Source organism: Schistocerca piceifrons, chromosome 4 (assembly GCF_021461385.2).
Source record: "Schistocerca piceifrons isolate TAMUIC-IGC-003096 chromosome 4, iqSchPice1.1, whole genome shotgun sequence".
In the NCBI taxonomy this organism is placed as follows: Eukaryota; Metazoa; Arthropoda; class Insecta; order Orthoptera; family Acrididae; genus Schistocerca; species Schistocerca piceifrons.
Window position 1 is genome coordinate 273,367,890 of NC_060141.1, and position 20,552 is coordinate 273,388,441.

Genomic DNA, 20,552 nt, shown 5'->3' on the forward strand with positions numbered 1-20,552 from the left:
GGAAAAAGTTGCAACATTCCTTATGGAATTATCATCAATTTAAGAACGCAGATGTCCATAAATTTTGCTTGGAGCAGAATATGGAAGCGTATGCGATGGAAATAGAATTTCGTAATAAATCCTTTGCAATAGAAAATGTGCACTGAATATTTACAGACAAATAGAGATACAAGGTGAGTTATTAACACATCAATTTTGTGTATTTAAGAGTTAAAAAAAAGAATAATACTGGTTACCTGTGATTTAAAATGTAGATCTTCTTAAAAACTTTTCTTGTAAGAATTTTTTAAAGTTGGTAACATCATCTGTCAATTTATTTCCTATGGCAAATTTGCCTACTAGGGATGCTAATTTCTCAAAAACAGCTGTCAATAGTGTCTGTACAGGAAACTCTAATGAACAAAATTATGTACAAAATGGCCTCTCATTACATGGCATGAAGTTCCTCCATGTTACATGTTTATGCCGTTCAAGATTTTTTAAAAAAAAAAAAAAAAAAAAAAATATCTGCTATGAGAATTCGGGGGTGAGGTGGGGTGGGGGGTGTAGTCAGTAGCCAAAGACTTGAGCTAAAGTGATACATACAGTGCTCATGATGTTAATAAAAATAAAACACCTTTATATCAAGTTCTTACTTTATCTGAAACTCCCCCCCCCCCAAAAGGGAGGGGGAAGGGAGTAACCCAGATTATACAATAAAGCCATGGATTACTCCAGGAATAACCCTCAGGGGGCTCAGCATTTAGTTGCTGGGTACGGGCTTGGCAACCCTGGGGTGCCCGAGCTGGGGAGTGGGAAGCGCCACCAGTCCTTAATACCGTGAGCTCTGAGTGTGCTTCAACCACCACTGTAAGGCTCGACGGTGGAACATTGTACGGTACAGAGCCCGGGGATCTTGGCTTAACTGCCTGGGTCGCGAGGATGGTATAAACCTCTATAAAAAAAACCCTCAATCTTAAGGTGTGCTGTGCGCCGAGGAGACTCATGGCTGTTGAGGTAGAACAGTTGCTAGCGGGCGACCTCTGGGGAACCTAACCCCCCCCCGTTCTATTAGGCTTACCCAGGCAAGCTGGGCTGTGTCTGGGTGGACATTCCTTTCCCTAGCTGCTTGTGGGACCACCATGAAATGAAATACGAATAGTGCGCAGGCACAAGTATCTAAGTAAGGAAAATTCAATGCTTTATAGTATGACCCCCAATCATTTCCTTCCCTGCCCACACCAGGGGAGGAACGGCGGTCTAAATTACCTGGTGAGACGTATTCTTCTTGATTTCTGGTTTTCAGCTGAACAGATGGGGACTCATTTCTGACCACAAAGCCTCAGTTTTTTGTGGAAAATTTAGAGGACATGTTTGGAAAAGTTGAGGGCATGTCTAAAATGAGGTCTGGAGCAGTCCTCATACAGACAGCATCCCCAGCACAGTCACAGGCATTGCTTGCTTGTGACAAGCTCGGTGATGTTGCATTCTCCATTACACCTCATAAGAGCCTCAATATGGTTCAGGGACTTAATTTTCATCGTGACCTGTTGTTGCAGTCTGACGACGAACTCCATGCAAATCTGGAACACCGCAGTGTCCACTTTGTACGACGTGTCTTCAGGGGATTTAAAGATAGTAGGGTCGCTACCGGCACCTTCATCTTGGCTTTCGAGGGTGACACCCTGCCCTAGAAGGTCAAGGTGATGATATATCGATGTGATGTTAAGCCGTACGTCCCTCCTCCCATGCGCTGCATTAAGTGCTGGAGGTTTGGGCATATGTCATCGAGATGTGACACCAACCCTACCTGTTGGGATTGTGGACGTGCCCCCCACCCTAACGTCCCACGTTCGCCGGCCCGTTTGTGTCAACTGCGGACAGAAACATTCACCTTGTTCGTCAGACTGGGCAGTTTATCAAAAAGAATGGAAGATTATGGAGTATAAGACCTTGGACAGACTCACTTACACAGAGGCTAAACGCAAGTACGATCGACTTCACCCTGTGCGCATTTCATTGCCGTATGCTGCAGCAGCTTCGATGTCGGCATCCCTGGTGATGAGCCCCCAAGTTCCGCCACTTTTTGTGGGCCCTCCAGCCCGGCCGTCTATTCCTGCCCCCCTGGTAGTTGGGGGAACACCCTCTTCCGTTGCTCCCCTGTTTTCAACATCAGGAGTAACAACCCCTCCTTCTTTGGGGACTTCAGTCCCCACCTCTGTGCCGGAGAAGTGTCCGCCTCCTCCGGCTCCCCTCGCGCGGAAGGGATCGCTTGATCGCTTGGTGCCCTCCCTTCCATGGTTACTGCCTCTTCAGATGTCAGCCAGTGGCTGAAAAAGCCACCACCTGAGGGCTGTAGGGCTTCCCGGTCTCCCTCGGTCCATGAGACTGGGTCGGAAAAGTCCACCCAGCCTGATAAACTGAGGGACAAACGGGACCATACCAAAAAGAAGAAAAAGCAAAAGGAGAAGGACATAGAGACAGAAAAGGAGTTCACCACTGCACCTGAAGATCATGTGGAGCATCTAGCGTCCACTCAGGAGCTAGATGTTGCTCGACCCGCAGCTCCTATTGAAGTTGATCAGGCTACTTCGCAATCGGTGGAGGCGAGCGCTTCTAAGGCGTAACCTATCCCCCCCTCTCCCAGGTCCTTTCATGTCTTCACAGTCGGATACCATTATCCTTCAATGGAATTGCCATGGTTTTTTCCATCATCTTGCTGAGTTGAAACAGCTTTTGTGCCGCTTCCCTGCCATTTGTCTGGCCCTACAGAAAACCTGGTGTCCTGTTCGGTGGACCCCCTCCCTCTGTGGAGCAAACAGGCCTGGTGGGAATGATATGTTGCCACCATAGGTTCCTGCACTTCCCCATCTCAGGTGTCGTCGCGGGTTCGGCACATTTTTAGCTTTCGCCCTCATGCGTCTGTCCCTTGCCTTTCTCCTCGGGGTACACTTTGTACTGACCTGATCGCCATCGCCAAACATCTGGCAGAGTACTTCGCTCGTAGTTCCACAACAGCAGGCTACAGCGCAGAATTCCGTGCCATTAAAGAGCAGGCTGACTGTACGCAGTTGTCGTTTCGCACACACCGATGGGATTGATACAATGCCCCGTTTAGTGAATGGGAGTTCCAAAGTTCCCTAACAGCTTGCCCCGATAACTCTCCAGGTCCAGACCGAATTCACAACCAGTTTCTTCACCATTTCTCAGTGCACTGTCAGGGGGAATTACTCATCCTGTTTAACCGCATCTGGACGGAGGGCGTTTTTCCAACTCGTTGGCAGGATAGCGTAACCATCCCGGTGCTGAAACCTGGTGCATATCCGCTGGTGGTTGATAGCTATTGCCATATCAGCCTTACCAACATTATGTGCAAACTCCTGGAACGGGTGGTGAGTCGGTGGCTCCTGTGGATCCTCGAAGCTCGGGGCCTCCTGGCCCAGCAACAAGGGGCTTCTGTCAGGGCTGCTCAGCGATCGACAATTTAGTCTCGCTAGAGTCGGCTATTCGTACCGCTTTTACTTGGCGAGAACATCTAGTTGCTGTTTTCTTTCATCTTCGGAAGGCGTACGATACCACCTGGCGCCATCATATCCTTGCTACACTGCACGAATGAGGCTTACAGGGTCCACTTCTGATTTTTCTACGGAATTTTCTCTCCAATCGCTCCTTTTGGGTTAGAGTTGGCACTTATTTTAACTCTGCTCATATTCAAGACAACGGTGTCCCGCAGGGCTCGGTTCTCAGTGTTCCCCTCTTTTTGGTGGCGATTAATGGTCTTGTGGCTGCGGTGGGTTCATCGGTCTGTTCCTCTCTATATGCCGATGACTTTTGTCTTTATTACAGTTCCCCAAGCATCAGTGTTGCTGAACGGCAGCTGCAGGGAGCTATCCGTAAGGCACATTTTTCGGCCTGCAACCATGGTTTTCAGTTCTCAGCCTCTAAGACCCAAGTGATGCATTTGTGTCGTCGTTGAATGATCCACCTCCATCCAGAGCTCTACCTTGCCGATGAACTCCTTCATATTGAGGAGACGCATCGCTTTCTTGGCATGCTGTTTGATGCTCAGCTCACTTGGACACCTCACCTTCACGAGCTTAAACAGCGGTACTGGCGGCACCTCAACATCCTTCGCTGCCTCAGCGACACCGTTTGGGGGGCTGCACAAACAATCCACCTACAGCTTTATAAGGCCTTAGTCCAGTCCCGTCACGACTACAGGAGCGTGGTGTATGACTCAGCAGCACCTTGAACATTGCAGATCCTCGACCCGATTCTCCATTGTGGCATCAGACTGGCAACAGGTACCTTCCGCATTAGTTCGGTGACTAGCCTTCTTGTAGAAGTTGGAATCCCTCCCCTATGATTCTGCCGACAACAGTTGCTTGGGTCATACATCGCCCGTGTCCATGCCTCGCCCGACCACCCAAACCTGAGGCTCCTTTTTCCATCTTCTGCACTCCCCTCCCCACGACGGCATCCTAGGTCGGGTCTCCCGATCACGGTCCGCGTTCGTTCCCTTCTCTCGTCACTCTAGTCCTTTTTCCCTTTCTCCATCCTTCCGGCCCTCTTCTTCTACCCCTCCTTGGTCCCTCCCTCGCTTGCAGCTTTGCTTGGATTTGTCCTGTGACTCCCAAGTCCTCCATTCCATCTGCAAGTCATCGTCAACAATTCCTGGCTCTTCTTGCCTCGTTCCGCGATGCAGATGTAGTCTACACCGATGGTTCTGTGGTCGATGGACGCACTGTGTTTGCTTTCATCCACGGCAACTACATTGAGCAGCATTCCCCGCCTTGTGGGAGCAGTGTTTCCAATGCGGAGCTGATTACTCTTTATCGTGCACTCGCTCACCTTTCCTCCTGCCCTGGGGAGTCATTTGTCATATGCAGTGACTCAATGAGTGGATTGCAAGCAGTCGACCAGTGTTTTTCTTGGGACCCTTTGGTGCACGGTATTCAAGGTGCTGTTTTTGCTCTCGCCAAGTGTGTTCGTTCAGCGATGTTTATGTGGACCCCGGGCCACATCGGCATTCCAGGAAACGAACGTGTTGATCGGTTGGTCAAGCAGGCCACCACTTCGCCACCCCTGGAGCTTGGTCTCGTGGAAAGAGACCTCCCGTCAGCCCTACATCACAAGGTCCGCAATGTCTGGAGCTCTGAATGGTCTGCCTTGAACACGCCAAATAAGCTGCGCATGGTAAAGTCGTCCACGGCCATATGGAACTCATCCAGGGTGTATACGACCCGGGACATCTGGGAAAATGCGGGAATTTTTTCATCCGGGAGAAAACCGGGAAAAACCCGGGAATTTTTTAGAATTCCGCGAATTTTTCATTGTTTTAGTTACCAGTTAAATTTTTGTGATTTTGACTGGTAAGGACCAATATTCTAATGAAGGATATTACTGTATCCCGCTTCTGCTGAATAATACTGCAGCAACAAAACATGAACGAGAGAGAGAGAGAGAGAGAGAGAGAGAGAGAGAGAGAGAGAGAAAAGAAACGAAAATAAAACATAAGTTGCAAAGGAAATGCGCCGTATGCCACAACAAAACACAGTTCTCATGCAAGCGTCTGCCAACCAAAGTGTGTCAAAGGCTTTAGGAAGAATATGCAGTGCTTCCTAACAACAAATTGCCTCCGGAGCGGGATGTGACAGCTGTTTACATTAGATTAATTTGAGCAGTTGCAGGCGGGCTCTTGCGCATGCGCAGTTGAGTCACGTATCAGTAGTACCTTCTCCCGCTTCTGGCTACAGATGTATGGCTGGGCGCCACTATCTAATTTGATCCGGGGCTGATGCACAGAACAGTCTGAGTTGTAGTGGGGAAGTGAGTAGTCTCCACGTGACCTGTGTTTACGTTTAGTGATTCTGCTATTTCCTCTTCGTTTATTGCTCTCACATTAAATGAAAACAAAACGAATTTCTGTGGCCTAGAGCTACCAAATGAATTAAAATACGTTTGCATAATTACGGAAGGCTAAAATATGTTGTTAGTTTCAGGTTTTATTTCCATCTTTCTGACAATCAAGCATCAATTGCCTTGCAGAACAATGAAGTTATTTTTGTCGGTTTGCTAAAGAGATTTGGTTTTTAATAATCTTTTGCGCTGAGGCAGTCAATTTATTTGATACGAAGTGTTTAATTTCACACTGTTGGCTAGTTTCAACTGTTCGCTGCATTTCAAGTGCATGTTTTCCATCTTCTAGCTCATAAGGCATTATGCCATAAAGAACCAAACATGAGATAATACAGTACTGGTACTCAAGAAAATTTACATCTGGATCTGGACATACGATTGTGCACTTTAAGCCGAATTACACATTTTAGTATGGTTCACGAAATTCCGATGCTCTTGAAGTATCCTTTGATGTCTTGTTTCTGTTATGACATAATGCAAGATCTTTTAATGTTTTACACATACGAACATGCGGGCTTCCTGCGTCATCGTAGATGCGAGGGCGCAGTGACGCCTGTAATCTGGTGCTCCCTGGCAACTGCTGAAACAAACCAATTTCTAACAGGTCACGGGAAAATATTGTGAATCATGGTTTGAAAAGTGTTACTTTCAAAGTAAATTTCCTTTTACGCAATATGAACTATGTGCGAGAATGTAGGATGAATTTCTTAAATCATAGAGCGTTTGACTCTCATTTAAAAATCAACTCTTTGAGGACGACCATCTAGAAGAATTTCGAGCTCAGAACATCAGACATTTACGTCGTTATTAAAAATTTTACTGGCACATTTATGTGATGTATCTTAAAGTGTAACATGCGCAAAAAGAACAGGATTATATGTGGAAGCTTTGTTTTTCTTGTAGCAACACTACATATATTAATTTAAACCATTAACTTTTCTTTTTTGTGTGTTCGCGCTACTGAAGAATGATCTTGCTGCTGGTTGACTACGTCACGTGTCCTATGCTGTCATCAGCTGGCAAGACGACGTGATATGAGCTATGACTGGCTTACAAAAGCGCGTCATAATCTCGATTTCATTGCTTCGGAAAGTAACAGGCTGTGTTTGGTGAGCCGGCCGTGGTGGCCGTGCGCTTCTAGGTGCTCCAGTCCGGAGCCGCGCTGCTGCTGCGGTCGCAGGTTCGAATCCTGCCTCGGGCATGGGTGTGTGTGATGTCCTTAGGTTAGTTAGGTTTAAGTAGTTCTAAGTGCTAGGGGACTGATGACCACAGCAGTTGAGTCCCATAGTGCTCAGAGCCATTTTTTGTGTTTGGTGAAATTCGAATTTATACCTCCGTAACACAAAAACATGCAGCGTACATTTTTAAGTTTTATCTGTGCAACTGGGTTTTATCACTCACTCTAGTGTGGACGCTCTTGCATGATTTTTCAGGCTACACCCACTCCAGCGACTTTTAATTGTGACGTGGATACCAAAATAGTGTCTTTTATGGTAACAAGTTGTGTTGGTACCTCTGTCAATGCTTTCCAGCTGGAGGTTCTTCGTTTGTAGTTGAGTGGTTGATGTTTTACCTGATCCATCAACCACTGCAGTCTGTTTTACTCTAGTCAACTATTTGCTCTGCTCCTTTTAAGTGTCCTCTGTTTTGTGTTATTGCGGTGTTCATTTTAGCTCTGTACCCCTTGGTGTTCCCTCCCTCCGGGTGCAGAGGTTACGCTTTTACTGTATAGGCCTTTTACAAGTATGTCTGTTGGAACAGGAGACTGATGATCTCGATGTTTAGCCCCCATCAAACCCCAAAACCAACTAACCAACCAACTCCAGGTATAAAGCTATTTTGCAAGACCAAAATGAAACTTTATTTGTCAGTTAGAAACAGCTGTGATGTTCATGATGTAGCTCATTACAAGACATACTGCAAAATATTAAAGACAATAATATGGAGACCAAAGAAAATGCATTAGGAGGAAAAAAAAGTCACATCTGGTAACAAAATAGACAGTACAGGATGTAATGAATCAAAGATGAGGAGAACCATATGTCATTAAGAATAAGTTTGAATTGGTAACAACGTGCAAAATGTTGCAAGACTACAAGCATTTCAAAAACTGTTACTGAAAACATGGGGTTGTCAGGTCATGTAGATGTCACCAATACCTCAGACTAGCCATTACAAATACTTAAGTAATGAATTGACCCACAGTACACTAGGAGAAGTAATATCCAGCATAAAAACATTTAAAATAAAAATTTCTAGTGGTTATAATAAAATACAAATAAAATTACAGTGTGTTCTTCAGAGTTTAGTAACATATTAAGTCACTTGTGTAAGCAGCCAATCATTTTTTCATTGGAACATTTCCTGACTGGCTGAAGTAGCTGAAGTTAAGCCTAACTATATGAAAGCAGATACAAAAATACTGTCAAACCCCCATAGGTTTCACTTTTGCCAGACTTCTTGAAAATGTTAGAGAAGGAAATAAACAAATGGCTTCTCAACCATCTTACTACAAATATTAGATAAGATTTGTGTCTAAGATTGTACCTAGAGTTTTTGTTTTGAATATTCCTATTCTGTTTGCCATTGGTTTATTTATCGATTGTATGTTATTTTATCTTATTTCATTTTTAGTTCACTGTTGCTGTTTGAATTTATGTATTGTCATTTTATCCTTCGGAGATAGTGGTGATGTGAACACTAGAAAATGGAAGTGAAGAAATCAGAACATAAATGACATATTTTTCTGTTTTGAGTTCAATAGAGGGGTGACAACAGTGGATGCAGCCGAAAACCTTTGCGTCTTGTATGGGTATATTGCTGTTGGACAGGGCATGACAAGGAAATTGTTTTCTTGTTTTAAGGAGCATTTTAAGGAGGATAATTTTGAAATTAGTGATTCTCCATGTTAGGAAGATCTTTGGGGTTTGATGGAGATCCACAATGATACACATAAACGTACTCCAGAACTTTAAAATATGCTGGGCTGTGATCATTCCACCATCATGTGACATTTGCTTGCACTCAGGTGTACTGGTACGCATGCTCTAAGCCAAAATCACAAAAATCAGCAGGTGGCTCTATGTGGATCTCTGCTTGCTTGTCATCAATTGGCTTGCGAACAACACTGACCATTCCTGTCCTATACTGTTATGAGAGATGGTGTCTTCATGCGAATATAAGGAAAAGAAAGGAATGGTTGAGCACAAATAAAGCAGCAGCTCCCCCTGCAGAAACCTGCATGCATCCACAAAAGATAATAATATGCATGTTGTGGAGCAGCGATGATGTGGTATGTACTACAAAGTGCTTCCCTGAGATGTAACCATCATTGCTGACATTTGCTGTCAACAACAGAGGTGTCTTGCAGAGGCAGTCCAAGAACAATGACGAAAAAGACTGCGTGAAGTGATGCTACCCCACGATAACACTCTATACAGGAGTTGGAAAGTCTCTGCACCTACCTTATTCATCTGATCGTGTGCTCTCAGACTTTTCACCTTCTCCACTTTCTACCATAAAACTTCCAAGGAATTTCTTTTCCGGATGAAAATGTACTCTGAACATGGCTCGCTGAGTTCTTCGGCTCAAAACCATGTAATGTAACTGTGAAATCGAAAAATTGACCCAGCATTGGCAGACACTTGTAAATACTGAGGGAGAATATATTATTAACGACTTAAGTCTCTGGTGTGTGTGTGTGTGTGTGTGTGTGTGTGTGTGTGTGTGTGTGTGTGTGTGTGTGTGTGTGTGTGTTTTTATTTTCAAAGTCATAGTTAGGATATCTAAAGTATTCAGATTTGAGGAGGCTGAGATTTGACTGAGTAAATCAGAATTTTAAAATAATACAGTATAACTGGAAATGTCACAAAATGGTTCAAATCCTTTCTCTGTGACAGGAAATAAAGGGTATCATTAGGAAAGAGTCCTGTGTAAAGCTATCAGTCTTTGTTAAACTGCAAACTAGACATCTGTGGTGTCCCACTAGGACCCATCTTTGAACCCTTAATTTTCTTTTGTATATTAATGACCTTTTATCAGTAAAATTGCTTGATAATAAATCCAGTTTAGTGGAACATACCAGACACATGGTGAAGTGCCAAAACAAATCTCAATTTGTAATATGGATGCTGCCAGACATAAACTAATGAACCAAAACATCACTCTTCATAATAGTATGTTGGCCCACCTTTGGAATGCAGTACAGCAGTGATTCAATGCGGCATGGATATGAGAAGTCTTTGGTTGGTTTCTGTAGGTATGTAGCACCAGATGTCAATCCATTAATCATGAAATTACTGTAAACTATGGGCCGCTGGTTTGTGGGCGCAGAGCTGCTGTTGGTGACACAAATGTGTTTAACCAAATTGATATCAGGTAATTTGGTGACCAAGACAACGTAATGTACCATGTGTAACAATAAATGTGTTTCAATATAATAGAAGGAAACATTCCACGTGGGAAAAATTATATATAAAACCAAAGATGAGGTGACTTACCAAACGAAAGCGCTGGCAGGTCGATAGACACACAAACAAACACAAACATACACACAAAATTCAAGCTTTCGCAACAAACTGTTGCCTCATCAGGAAAGAGGGAAGGAGAGGGGAAGACGAAAGGAAGTGGGTTTTAAGGGAGAGGGTAAGGAGTCATTCCAATCCCGGGAGCGGAAAGACTTACCTTAGGGGGAAAAAAGGACAGGTATACACTCGCACACACGCACATATCCATCCACACATACAGACACAAGCAGACAAGCAGACATATTGTCTGCTTGTGTCTGTATGTGTGGATGGATATGTGCGTGTGTGCGAGTGTATACCTGTCCTTTTTTCCCCCTAAGGTAAGTCTTTCCGCTCCCGGGATTGGAATGACTCCTTACCCTCTCCCTTAAAACCCACTTCCTTTCGTCTTCCCCTCTCCTTCCCTCTTTCCTGATGAGGCAACAGTTTGTTGCGAAAGCTTGAATTTTGTGTGTATGTTTGTGTTTGTTTGTGTGTCTATCGACCTGCCAGCGCTTTCGTTTGGTAAGTCACCTCATCTTTGTTTTTATATATAATAAATGTGTTTCATTTGACCAGATGACATATTTTGATGATCCCTACAATTACAATCGATGATGTCATTTGGATCAACAGGAGATCTCGAGGGGTCATCTGGTCTGGCAGCCCACGCCCAGCAGTGTGCACTTAATGGTGTGCTCCATTTACAGAGCGAGCAAGCAAGCCTCCGTCCTCCAAGTTCTGCTATGAAACATGGGCATCCAACATCTGGATACATACTTGAGGTTTCACTGTCCTTTAGGTGCTTTCCATAGGTGTTTATGACAACAGGATGTAAACTGTAGGCCAACTTTGCCATTTCCAAGATAGTCATTCTCAGGCAGTGAGCCATAACATTTTGGCTCTTGCCGAACTATCCACACCAACCAGGATGGGATACACTGATTAAAATAACTCGGTGACTGACAAATTATAGCAGGCAGTGTTGCCAGCATGCAGTGAATGATGCTAGAGTAGGCTGTGCATGTACATGCCAAAGGTGCAGAAAGAATAAGGACTGACTTGTAACTGGTGCCTACCATTTGACTTGCTAAATTGTCAATCTAAAAATTATTTCAATTGGAGAATTCTCATCTTGGGTCATGCGTCAGTGCTTGTAGATGACAATGGTCATGCGTTTGCAATTTGGGCATGTTTGGATGTGTGTGTTTCTTTTACATGTGATGACAGTCTGATAGCTATCCAACTACCTAACTGATAGCTATCCAACTAACATGCATGTCCACTGCATATACTGTCTGTGTGTGAAGAGTAGCAGTCTGTACTAATTCATGCTGCTCCTCCTTCCCTGATTTGCGCTTTATCAGTCACCTATATCAGAGTATTTCTTCATTTACGGACAATATTTTTGCTAATATAACTCTCGATTGGAGTCTGCTCTGCTTCTATACTTACTGCATCCATGCAAAAACAGCATTCCAACTTGCAGTGGGCAGTGGTCATAATGTTTCGGCTCATTGCTGCATGTTACATAAGGATGATAAAGGTAGCATACTTTGCTTTTATTCCATAATGTTATGTGGGTTCATTTTTGGGAACTCATAAATCAGAGTCCAAAAGCATGTAATACAAATAATACGTGACGTGAACTCAAGTATGTTCTGCAAAGACCTGTTCAGAGATACTGACTACTTCTGCCCAAGATATTTATTCGTTAATGAAATTTGTCATAAAAAACATATTTCTGTTAAAACCAACAGCTCTGTATTCTATAAGAATAATTTTCGCAGAATTTTAAGGTCTTGGTCTATTATTCAATAACAGGTATTTTTAATACTTTACTACTAATAAAGTTAAGTTTCAGAGGAGCCTTAACTATGTACTGACAATCAGCTCCCTCTTCATTCAAGGTAGTTTGTAGTAGTGGCTGTGTCTATATTACGAGGGCAGTTCAATAAGTAATGCAACACATTTTTTTTCTGAAACAGGGGTTGTTTTATTCAGCATTGAAATGCACCAGGTTATTCCCCAATCTTTTAGCTACACAACACTATTTTTCAACGTAATCTCCATTCAATGCTACGGCCTTACGCCACCTTGAAATGAGGGCCTGTATGCCTGCACGGTACCATTCCACTGGTCGATGTCGGAGCCAACGTCGTACTGCATCAATAACTTCTTCATCATCCGCGTAGTGCCTCCCACGGATTGCGTCCTTCATTGGGCCAAACATATGGAAATCCGACGGTGCGAGATCGGGGCTGTAGGATGCATGAGGAAGAACAGTCCACTGAAGTTTTGTGAGCTCCTCTCGGGTGCGAAGACTTGTGTGAGGTCTTGCGTTGTCATGAAGAAGGAGAAGTTCGTTCAGATTTTTGTGCCTACGAACAAGCTGAAGTCGTTTCTTCAATTTCTGAAGAGTAGCACAATACACTTCAGAGTTGATCGTTTGACCATGGGGAAGAACATCGAACAGAATAACCCCTTCAGCATCCCAGAAGACTGTAACCATGACTTTACCGGCTGAGGGTATGGCTTTAAACTTTTTCTTGGTAGGGGAGTGGGTGTGGCGCCACTCCATTGATTGCCGTTTTGTTTCAGGTTCGAAGTGATGAACCCATATTTCATCGCCTGTAACAGTCTTTGACAAGAAATTGTCACCCTCAGCCACATGTCGAGCAAGCAATTCCGCAAAGATGGTTCTCTTTTGCTCTTTATGGTGTTCGGTTAGACAACGAGGGACCCAGTGGGACAAACCTTTGAATATCCCAACTGGTGAACAATTGTGACAGCACTACCAACAGAGATGTCAAGTTGAGCACTGAGTTGTTTGATGGTGATCCGTCGATCATCTCGAACGAGTGTGTTCGCACGCTCCGCCATTGCAGGAGTCACGGCTGTGCACGGCCGGCCCGCACGCGGTAGATCAGACAGTCTTGCTTGACCTTGCGGCGATGATGAGACACACGCTTTGCCCAACGACTCACCGTGCTTTTGTCCACTGCCAGATCACCGTAGACATTCTGCAAGCGCCTATGAATATCTGAGATGCCCTGGTTTTCCGCCAAAAGAAACTCGATCACTGCTCGTTGTTTGCAACGCACATCCGTTACAGACGCCATTTTAACAGCTCCGTACAGTGCTGCCACCTGTCGGAAGTCAATGAAACTATACGAGGCGAAGCGGGAATGTTTGGAAATATTCCACAAGAAATTTCTGGTTTTTTCAACCAAAATTGGCCGAGAAAAAAATGTGTTGCATTACTTATTGAACTGCCCTCGTATTAATAATTTCAAATATTGTAAGTGTTTCATAAAATCTGACTTTGGTACTTCTTCACTTACATAATGTGATCAGTGTAAATAAGTGTTGTAAACTTTTTGTCTCTTTTGTAATGCATGGGTACAATAGCCGAAGAACTATCATATGCACCTTAGTGTACTGTACGTTTATGTTTTTGGGACCAGATGAGGGCAAGACTACTCCTGGAAGTGGGCATTTAGGAGTGTATGAAATTATTGAATAAGAACAATAGGGTGCTTTCCAGAAGCTGGCATGTGTGCCATGTTTATTCAGAAAATCTATCACTAGGGGCTATGAAGTATGGGGCCAGAGTGGTCACCACCAGACTAAGGGGCATGTTTTTCAAGAGAGGGATGGGAAGGCATGCCTGCGTCGGTCAGTGGCTGTCTGCAAGACAGGCAGAGGTTTGTCCCAGCTCACACTTGCAAGTCCACTTTGCAGCCCCCACGTGACCATTTGCAGTCCTCAGGTTGATTACTTGAGGATACTGGAAGCGTATTTCCGTCAGCAACACCGCACCAGGAAGATCACCCCTTCAGCGATACTATGCGTATAGCCCAAGCCTGGTCATGACTCTTCAGTAGAACAGTTACTCCACTGTTTGAAAAATTTTCTCTCATTTAGTTTGCTTGCCAAACATGCAGACTTTTTGTGACAAGTTTGTTATTACCTGTTAAATGAAAATATGATTGAAATTGTTTGACATATTCCACATCTGTGTGGATAATATCATTTAGGACCTGTGGCAGTGTGTCTTTCAATTTTGTCAATATGTGTTAGGTATTCCTGTTTATATTCTCATTAAGTTGATGACGTATGTGCTGAAGGTTGAGCTAGCGAATAAACCTCTGCAGAAGTGTTGCACAATCTGGTCGTGGCTGGCTGCTGTGTTGACACAATATTCTGCCTTAATTATTTGGCAGCCAGGATTATGAAAATGACCTGGTGGTTTCTGCTGGGGTATGCTAGTGTCCTAAAGTTGATACAGTCAATAAACTGGATAATATTGCCTGAGAAAAGTTTACAGAACAAGGTAAAGCTTAACTAGAAGATATTTGGCATACAGCAGTGTGATACCATGTAATTAAAAAAAAAAAAAAAAAAAAAAAAGAAAATCTGCAACATGATTAAATGTAAAACAGTATGTAACAAAACAAGTATTTTACCCCAATGTTCTAGCTTATACTTTTCATACAGATGAATGTGTGGCCAGAATCGTTCTGCAAATTGAAGAGTGTTTTATCAGTGAAACAGATTTGTCTTTACACTGCTGCTTGTGAAACCTACTGCCTCAGATACACAGGTCTGTGGACAACTGTTTTGCAGCTATCATTGTATGTGGTCATGAAGCTGAACCCAGGTATTGGCACTGTTGTGGAGTAATTGCTCGAGATTGACTTTATTCAGTGCTCTGACATTTCCTGTATGTTGGTGACATCACCAAAGCCTTTAAAGAACTCTTTGTCTCACATTCACCACTGTCGAATCTGTACTGTTCCAGATAGTTTTCAAGGCAAGATATTATGCTATCTTCATGAGAGTTTTTAATGACATCTTAGTGCCATCACATTGTAAACTTCACTAAGAGGCTGCATTCTGCTGACAGAGAAAATGCAAATGGAACTGGGACATGATAAATCTAATTAATTGTTATTCTCTGTCTTTCAGTCATGTGCTATTCAAGGTCCATGGACTGTACTTGTGTAAGCAGCGAACTTCCTGTTCCTCAGGAAAAGGTAGTGGTAGTTTAAAGTTTCTCTCTTTTTAGCTTTCAATTGCCTTCTTTTTTGGTTAGACTCAACCTTTTGGATACAAGTTTTGACAATCTGAGGCATACTCCATAGTGTCTTTTAGTTTTGGTACTGCTACACAGTACAACATAAAAAACTGTGAGACATGGCCAGAAAGTAAGTGTACTGTGACTATAATGGGCTGTGGGTTTTTACTTTTTGAGGGTTAGTAACACTGAGTGGTAGGCTGGGATCCCCTGACCAGAGCGAGCATCACAGGAGCATGGTAGTGTGTAATTTCACGTTGTAGTGTCCAGTCGCATGAAACATGTAGGTAGGAAATCGACAAAGTGCGAGCCATGTGCCTCGATCAACTTCCTAATTGTGGAAAGAATAACACCTAATGAAATTTATTTTGTGTATCAAAGTGGTTTACATTGAAGGTGTTATGAACAGAATGGGTGTACTGAAGTGGTGTAGGGAGTTTAGGGGAGGCAGAATAAATGTTTATGGCAAACAGAGGAGTCTAAGACCTTTCATTTTGACTGATGGGTGGCTGCAAAAAAATTGAGGAAACTGTTCGTGAAAGCTGTTGATTGACAATGGATGAAATTTTGCAATGTTTCCACAGCTCTCCATAGCTCTCTTATAAGAGATACTCACAGAAACATTAGGGTACCAGAAACTGTGTGCAAGATGGGTCCCAAAACAGTTGACAGAGCAGCACACGAGAAATCAGGCCAGTTGCACCTGTGAGTTTCTTGAGTGTCTTGAATTGGAAGTTGAGGATTTTCTGAGCTCTGTTGTGACTGGAGATGAAACGTAGGTGGCTCATTAAATGCCGGAGACAAAAAGACAATCATCAGGTGGTGTCATACCAATACCACATCTGCCAAAAAATTAAAACCGCAATTTTGGGCAAAAAATTTTGGCCTCAGTTTTGTGGGACTGAAAAGGCATAATTTTGGTTGAATTTGTGCCTCCGGGTGAGACCATCAATGCACAACAATATTGTGAGGCCTTATAAAATAAACCAAAATGAGCATTTGAGACAAAAAGAGGGGAATGCCAACAAAAGGAGTGTGCTTGTTGTTGACAATGTACATCCTCATACAGCCTTAGCCACCAGGACGTGTGGTTGCAGTGATGTTTATGTGTAACACAGCTCCACGTACAGGTGGTGCTGTCTTGAATACAAAAAGTTATAGAAATGATAGGACTAGGATGAACTGTACTGGGTGGGTAAGTCATAGGCGCACTTTCAAAAAGCTACAACCTATTTGGCAAAGGAGTGGAAACACAAGTGACATGATGATGGACCACATTCGTTAATTGGGAGAAGAGAATAGCTAAGCAGTGTCTAATTTTGTGTGATTGGCTTAATACATGTTTCTGTGAAAATTATAGTGGTCTTTGTGGGAACTGGTGTTCTAAGCAGGATAATGTGGTTGTTGTAATGTTTCGTCTCCTTAAAGCAGTAATCACATGTATCATGTAGTTGCGTGCAAAATGATTTTCCTCAGTTCCATCCTTTATAAATACAGAGGAGAGTACAGCTATACTAACATTAGGGAACCTAGAATATATGAACTGCTGTCCTATTCTAATGCAACTGATCCTATTCAAATGCAACTGATATTTTGATTCAATTTTATGAAGGAGTGTGATAGTATTACTGCAATGAGTAGGAAGATTAATTCCTTTAAAGTATTGTGTTGCAAAATTTTCACTGTCACTGAGGTATTAGTTTAACACAATCACAGTTAATTCTTTCTTCATTCATGACAAAAATGAGGTAGCACTAAATAGCAAATGTTGATGCAGCAAACTACAAAAATGTCTTACAAACTACAACAATGTCTTAATTGGAAAAATGACTCACTACTAAATAAATGATGTGCTTCTGCTATACAATGCCTCTTTAGCTTTGCATTTATCAATATTGATAATACAGGAGATGTTGAGTTACAGACAGACGCAACAAAAACACTGCTCTATGTTTGAGCTTTCAGCCAAATACCTCCTTCTGAGGTGCAAACACACACACACACACACACACACACACACACACACACACACATTCAGTAGTCTCTGAGGCTGACTGATTAGCAATCTCTCCTTTTCATAATATTATCAATCCCATACTCTGAGATGCCCTTATTAAAGGTATGATTCCAGTTAACTGTCTCAATGACTTTACACGTGCTTTATTATAGTTTCCACAGGCTCCGACTGAGCTGGTGGTATAGTGCTGCAGTACCTACCAGAGTTGTCTTAATAGACAAAAACAATACCTTTCATGTACTATAATGGCTAACATTCAAAATTGTACTACATGTTTTTTTAATACAATAGTGTTTTACTTTTGGGTATGCTACATGTAACGAACTGCACAGTCCTACTTTTACTTTTGCTTTAATATACTGGTTGTGGATTATAAATTTTCTCTTGACCTTTTCAAGTATGAAATGTTTTTTATAGCATTGTGTTGGGATTGTGAGCTGCCAGGACACTTCCGTGGAACAATGCTGGAAAATGCGAAGAACCTTCTAATTAAAAAGGTGCAGGAAGAAATCCATCTACCAAAAGTACCTCAAACATTAAAGGAAAAGAAAAAACCTATTAAACTCAAACAACTACTTTCATCACCAGTTGTTGCTGGATCACCATTCAGAATAGCCATGAAGAAAAAGCTACAGAATTTTATAAGTAAGTTGTATTTTCTTCCATAAATACATTTTTTCAATTGCAAAATTAACCGACTTAGATTGCTCATTTTGGCAAATTCATTAAATTTTCATTTGTTAATGTCAGTGACATGTTTTAAACTTGGGCAATGAGGGACATGGTGTATAACTTACTAAAGAGCTTTGTTAAAATGTATGAAGCCTGCTGTGTTTTAACACTAAATTTAAAGATATTTACTTTTATTTCAGATACAACAAAAGAAGATAAGGAAAATATCTGTATTACAGTAAATCCTTCTTTGTCAGATACACCAAAAAGAAATGTAAATTTCTCTTCAGCTGACCCACAAAAACCATACAATGATGTTATTAGAAGGATGAATACGGGAAATCCTCGGCCTATGTTAGGCTTTCCACAAAACAAACCGTGCTTTTACAGAGACAGAAATGTTCATCAAAATTGGAAAGAACCAGACTTCAGCAATTCTCCATTGCAAAATAGGAATTACCCTATTACAGCAGAAAGCTCTCATTTTGTATACAGAGAGGTAACAGAGAGAAGACCTGTACAATCTGGACCCTTCTTCCCTCCAGGTGTGCATTATGGTCCAGTAAGGCAGAGAGAAATGAGCCGTCATAACAGAAGGCACAGGCCATATTATTAGTATGAATTATTACATAGCAGTTCATTACTACAACAGAATGCTCCATATTCTCTGAACATAATAAACACTGCTTCAGAAATTTTAGTGCTGAGCGTTGTTTTTAGTGTTATTAAGACAGTGATACGTATGGCTGTGATTGAAACAGGTGTGTTATCATTGGCAATTTTTTGTGAAGTAATAAAACTGTTAAGCAGCTCTGCTTTTAAACATGAATGAAATTGGGGTACAGGGCTGTATTGTCTGGAGTGTAAAACAATTGTTATTTCTAAGATTCCTGGAAGTGTACATGGAAACACTGCCATATATAACCAAATATTGCACCTTCTTTTTACACAATGCAGACAATTAAGGAGGGTGAGAAATAAGTGGAACCATGAGGACCCAGTGTGCAGAGATATCAACAGCAAGAAATGCAACAAAAGTTAAAGCCTAAGCTTAAATTTGGTCTTTGATGCCCTCTTACAATGTACTTACTATATGTTTATTCTCCTCTGTATGATTCTGTATGTCCTTACTTCTGACATTTCTCAAGTAACTGAGTAAGGAATCTTCAGGTTCAGAACTGTATTGTGGGGCTATTTTAAGACGTAATTATTAGGAAACTGTACTTAAAAAGACTGAAGCTGTACTGTTTGCTACTTTTTTTCAGGTATTTGCCTTGTTTTTGAAGTTTTTAAAGATTATAATGTTATTTTTGTTGAGAATATTTTTTGTAATTTCTGTTGCTGTTTCTACTTATCTTATTCCACTGTTATAAGCAGTCATTTTCTGTTTCAATTTACAATGTTCTGTCATATGCAGTAATGAATACCAGTACGAGTGTTAGAGAACATCTGTGACACCATCTCCATCTATGTTCATTTTAATTTAATGGGAGATGGTGTGAATCTTTCAAAATGAAATATTGCAAAATTGATCTTGCAGGTATGTAAATGACATTCTGGTAATAAAAAGAGCTATTTTATTTTAGTGTTTGTACTTTTCTTGAAAGTAATGCATTATACTCGTTCTCTTATGTATGCTGATACATTTTCCACAGCTTCCTTCTGCCATTTCTTTAGTAGTTTTTCAAATTTTCTTGGAATTACATATGAAATTATAATTATAGTATCAAATTCACACAAGAATTGAATGCCCTTGAACTACTAGGGTAATAAATAAATGAGACGCGTGGATCTTAATACACGTTCAAGCTATTTAGTAAACTGAAAAGTAACAACTGAAATACATGTTGTACTGGCCTTGGAAACTATTCTTAAACAAAATTACCGTACCTACTCTAGGGTTAATGCCACACAAGCTCATTGTTACTCAATGATGGACAAAGTAGTACACCAGCAGAGCTATGCAAATAAATCAGAATATAAACTGAACATAGGGGTATTGAAACGAAGGAAACAGTCCACTAACAATTTAATTAGACAACTTACATATGGAACTATCATGACAAGTTATCTTTGGAAAAGACCACTATTAAAAATAAAATGAGAGGGAAAGGGGGTGAGGAGAGAGGATGGAAAGACGAAAGGATGCACTTCACATAATATTTGAATGGAGATGTGGACACTAGAAAATAGAAGGTCAAGTGGAGAAATTGGAACATGCCCAACATTCTTCTGTCAGAGTTCAGTAGAGGGGCGACAGCAGCGAAGATAGCCAGAAAGATTTGCGCCGTGTATTTGGATTCTGCCATCGAAGAGAGCACAGCAAGCAAATGGTTTTCTCATTGATCATTTTGAAATCGATAACTCCACATTCAGGAAG

The 20,552-nt window shown here is 41.9% G+C and overlaps 1 protein-coding gene across 1 annotated transcript in view; it reads left to right on the forward strand.

Moving 5' to 3' along the window:
* Positions 1-19,738, forward strand: part of LOC124795157 (PC-esterase domain-containing protein 1A-like) — a 262,282-nt gene extending 242,544 nt beyond the window's left edge. The window contains exons 9-10 of the mRNA XM_047259045.1: positions 17,918-18,145; positions 18,373-19,738. Coding sequence (XP_047115001.1) covers positions 17,918-18,145; positions 18,373-18,788 — 644 coding nt within the window. The 3' untranslated portion in view covers positions 18,789-19,738. The remainder of the gene's footprint in view (positions 1-17,917; positions 18,146-18,372) is intronic.
* Positions 19,739-20,552: the final 814 nt, after the last annotated feature.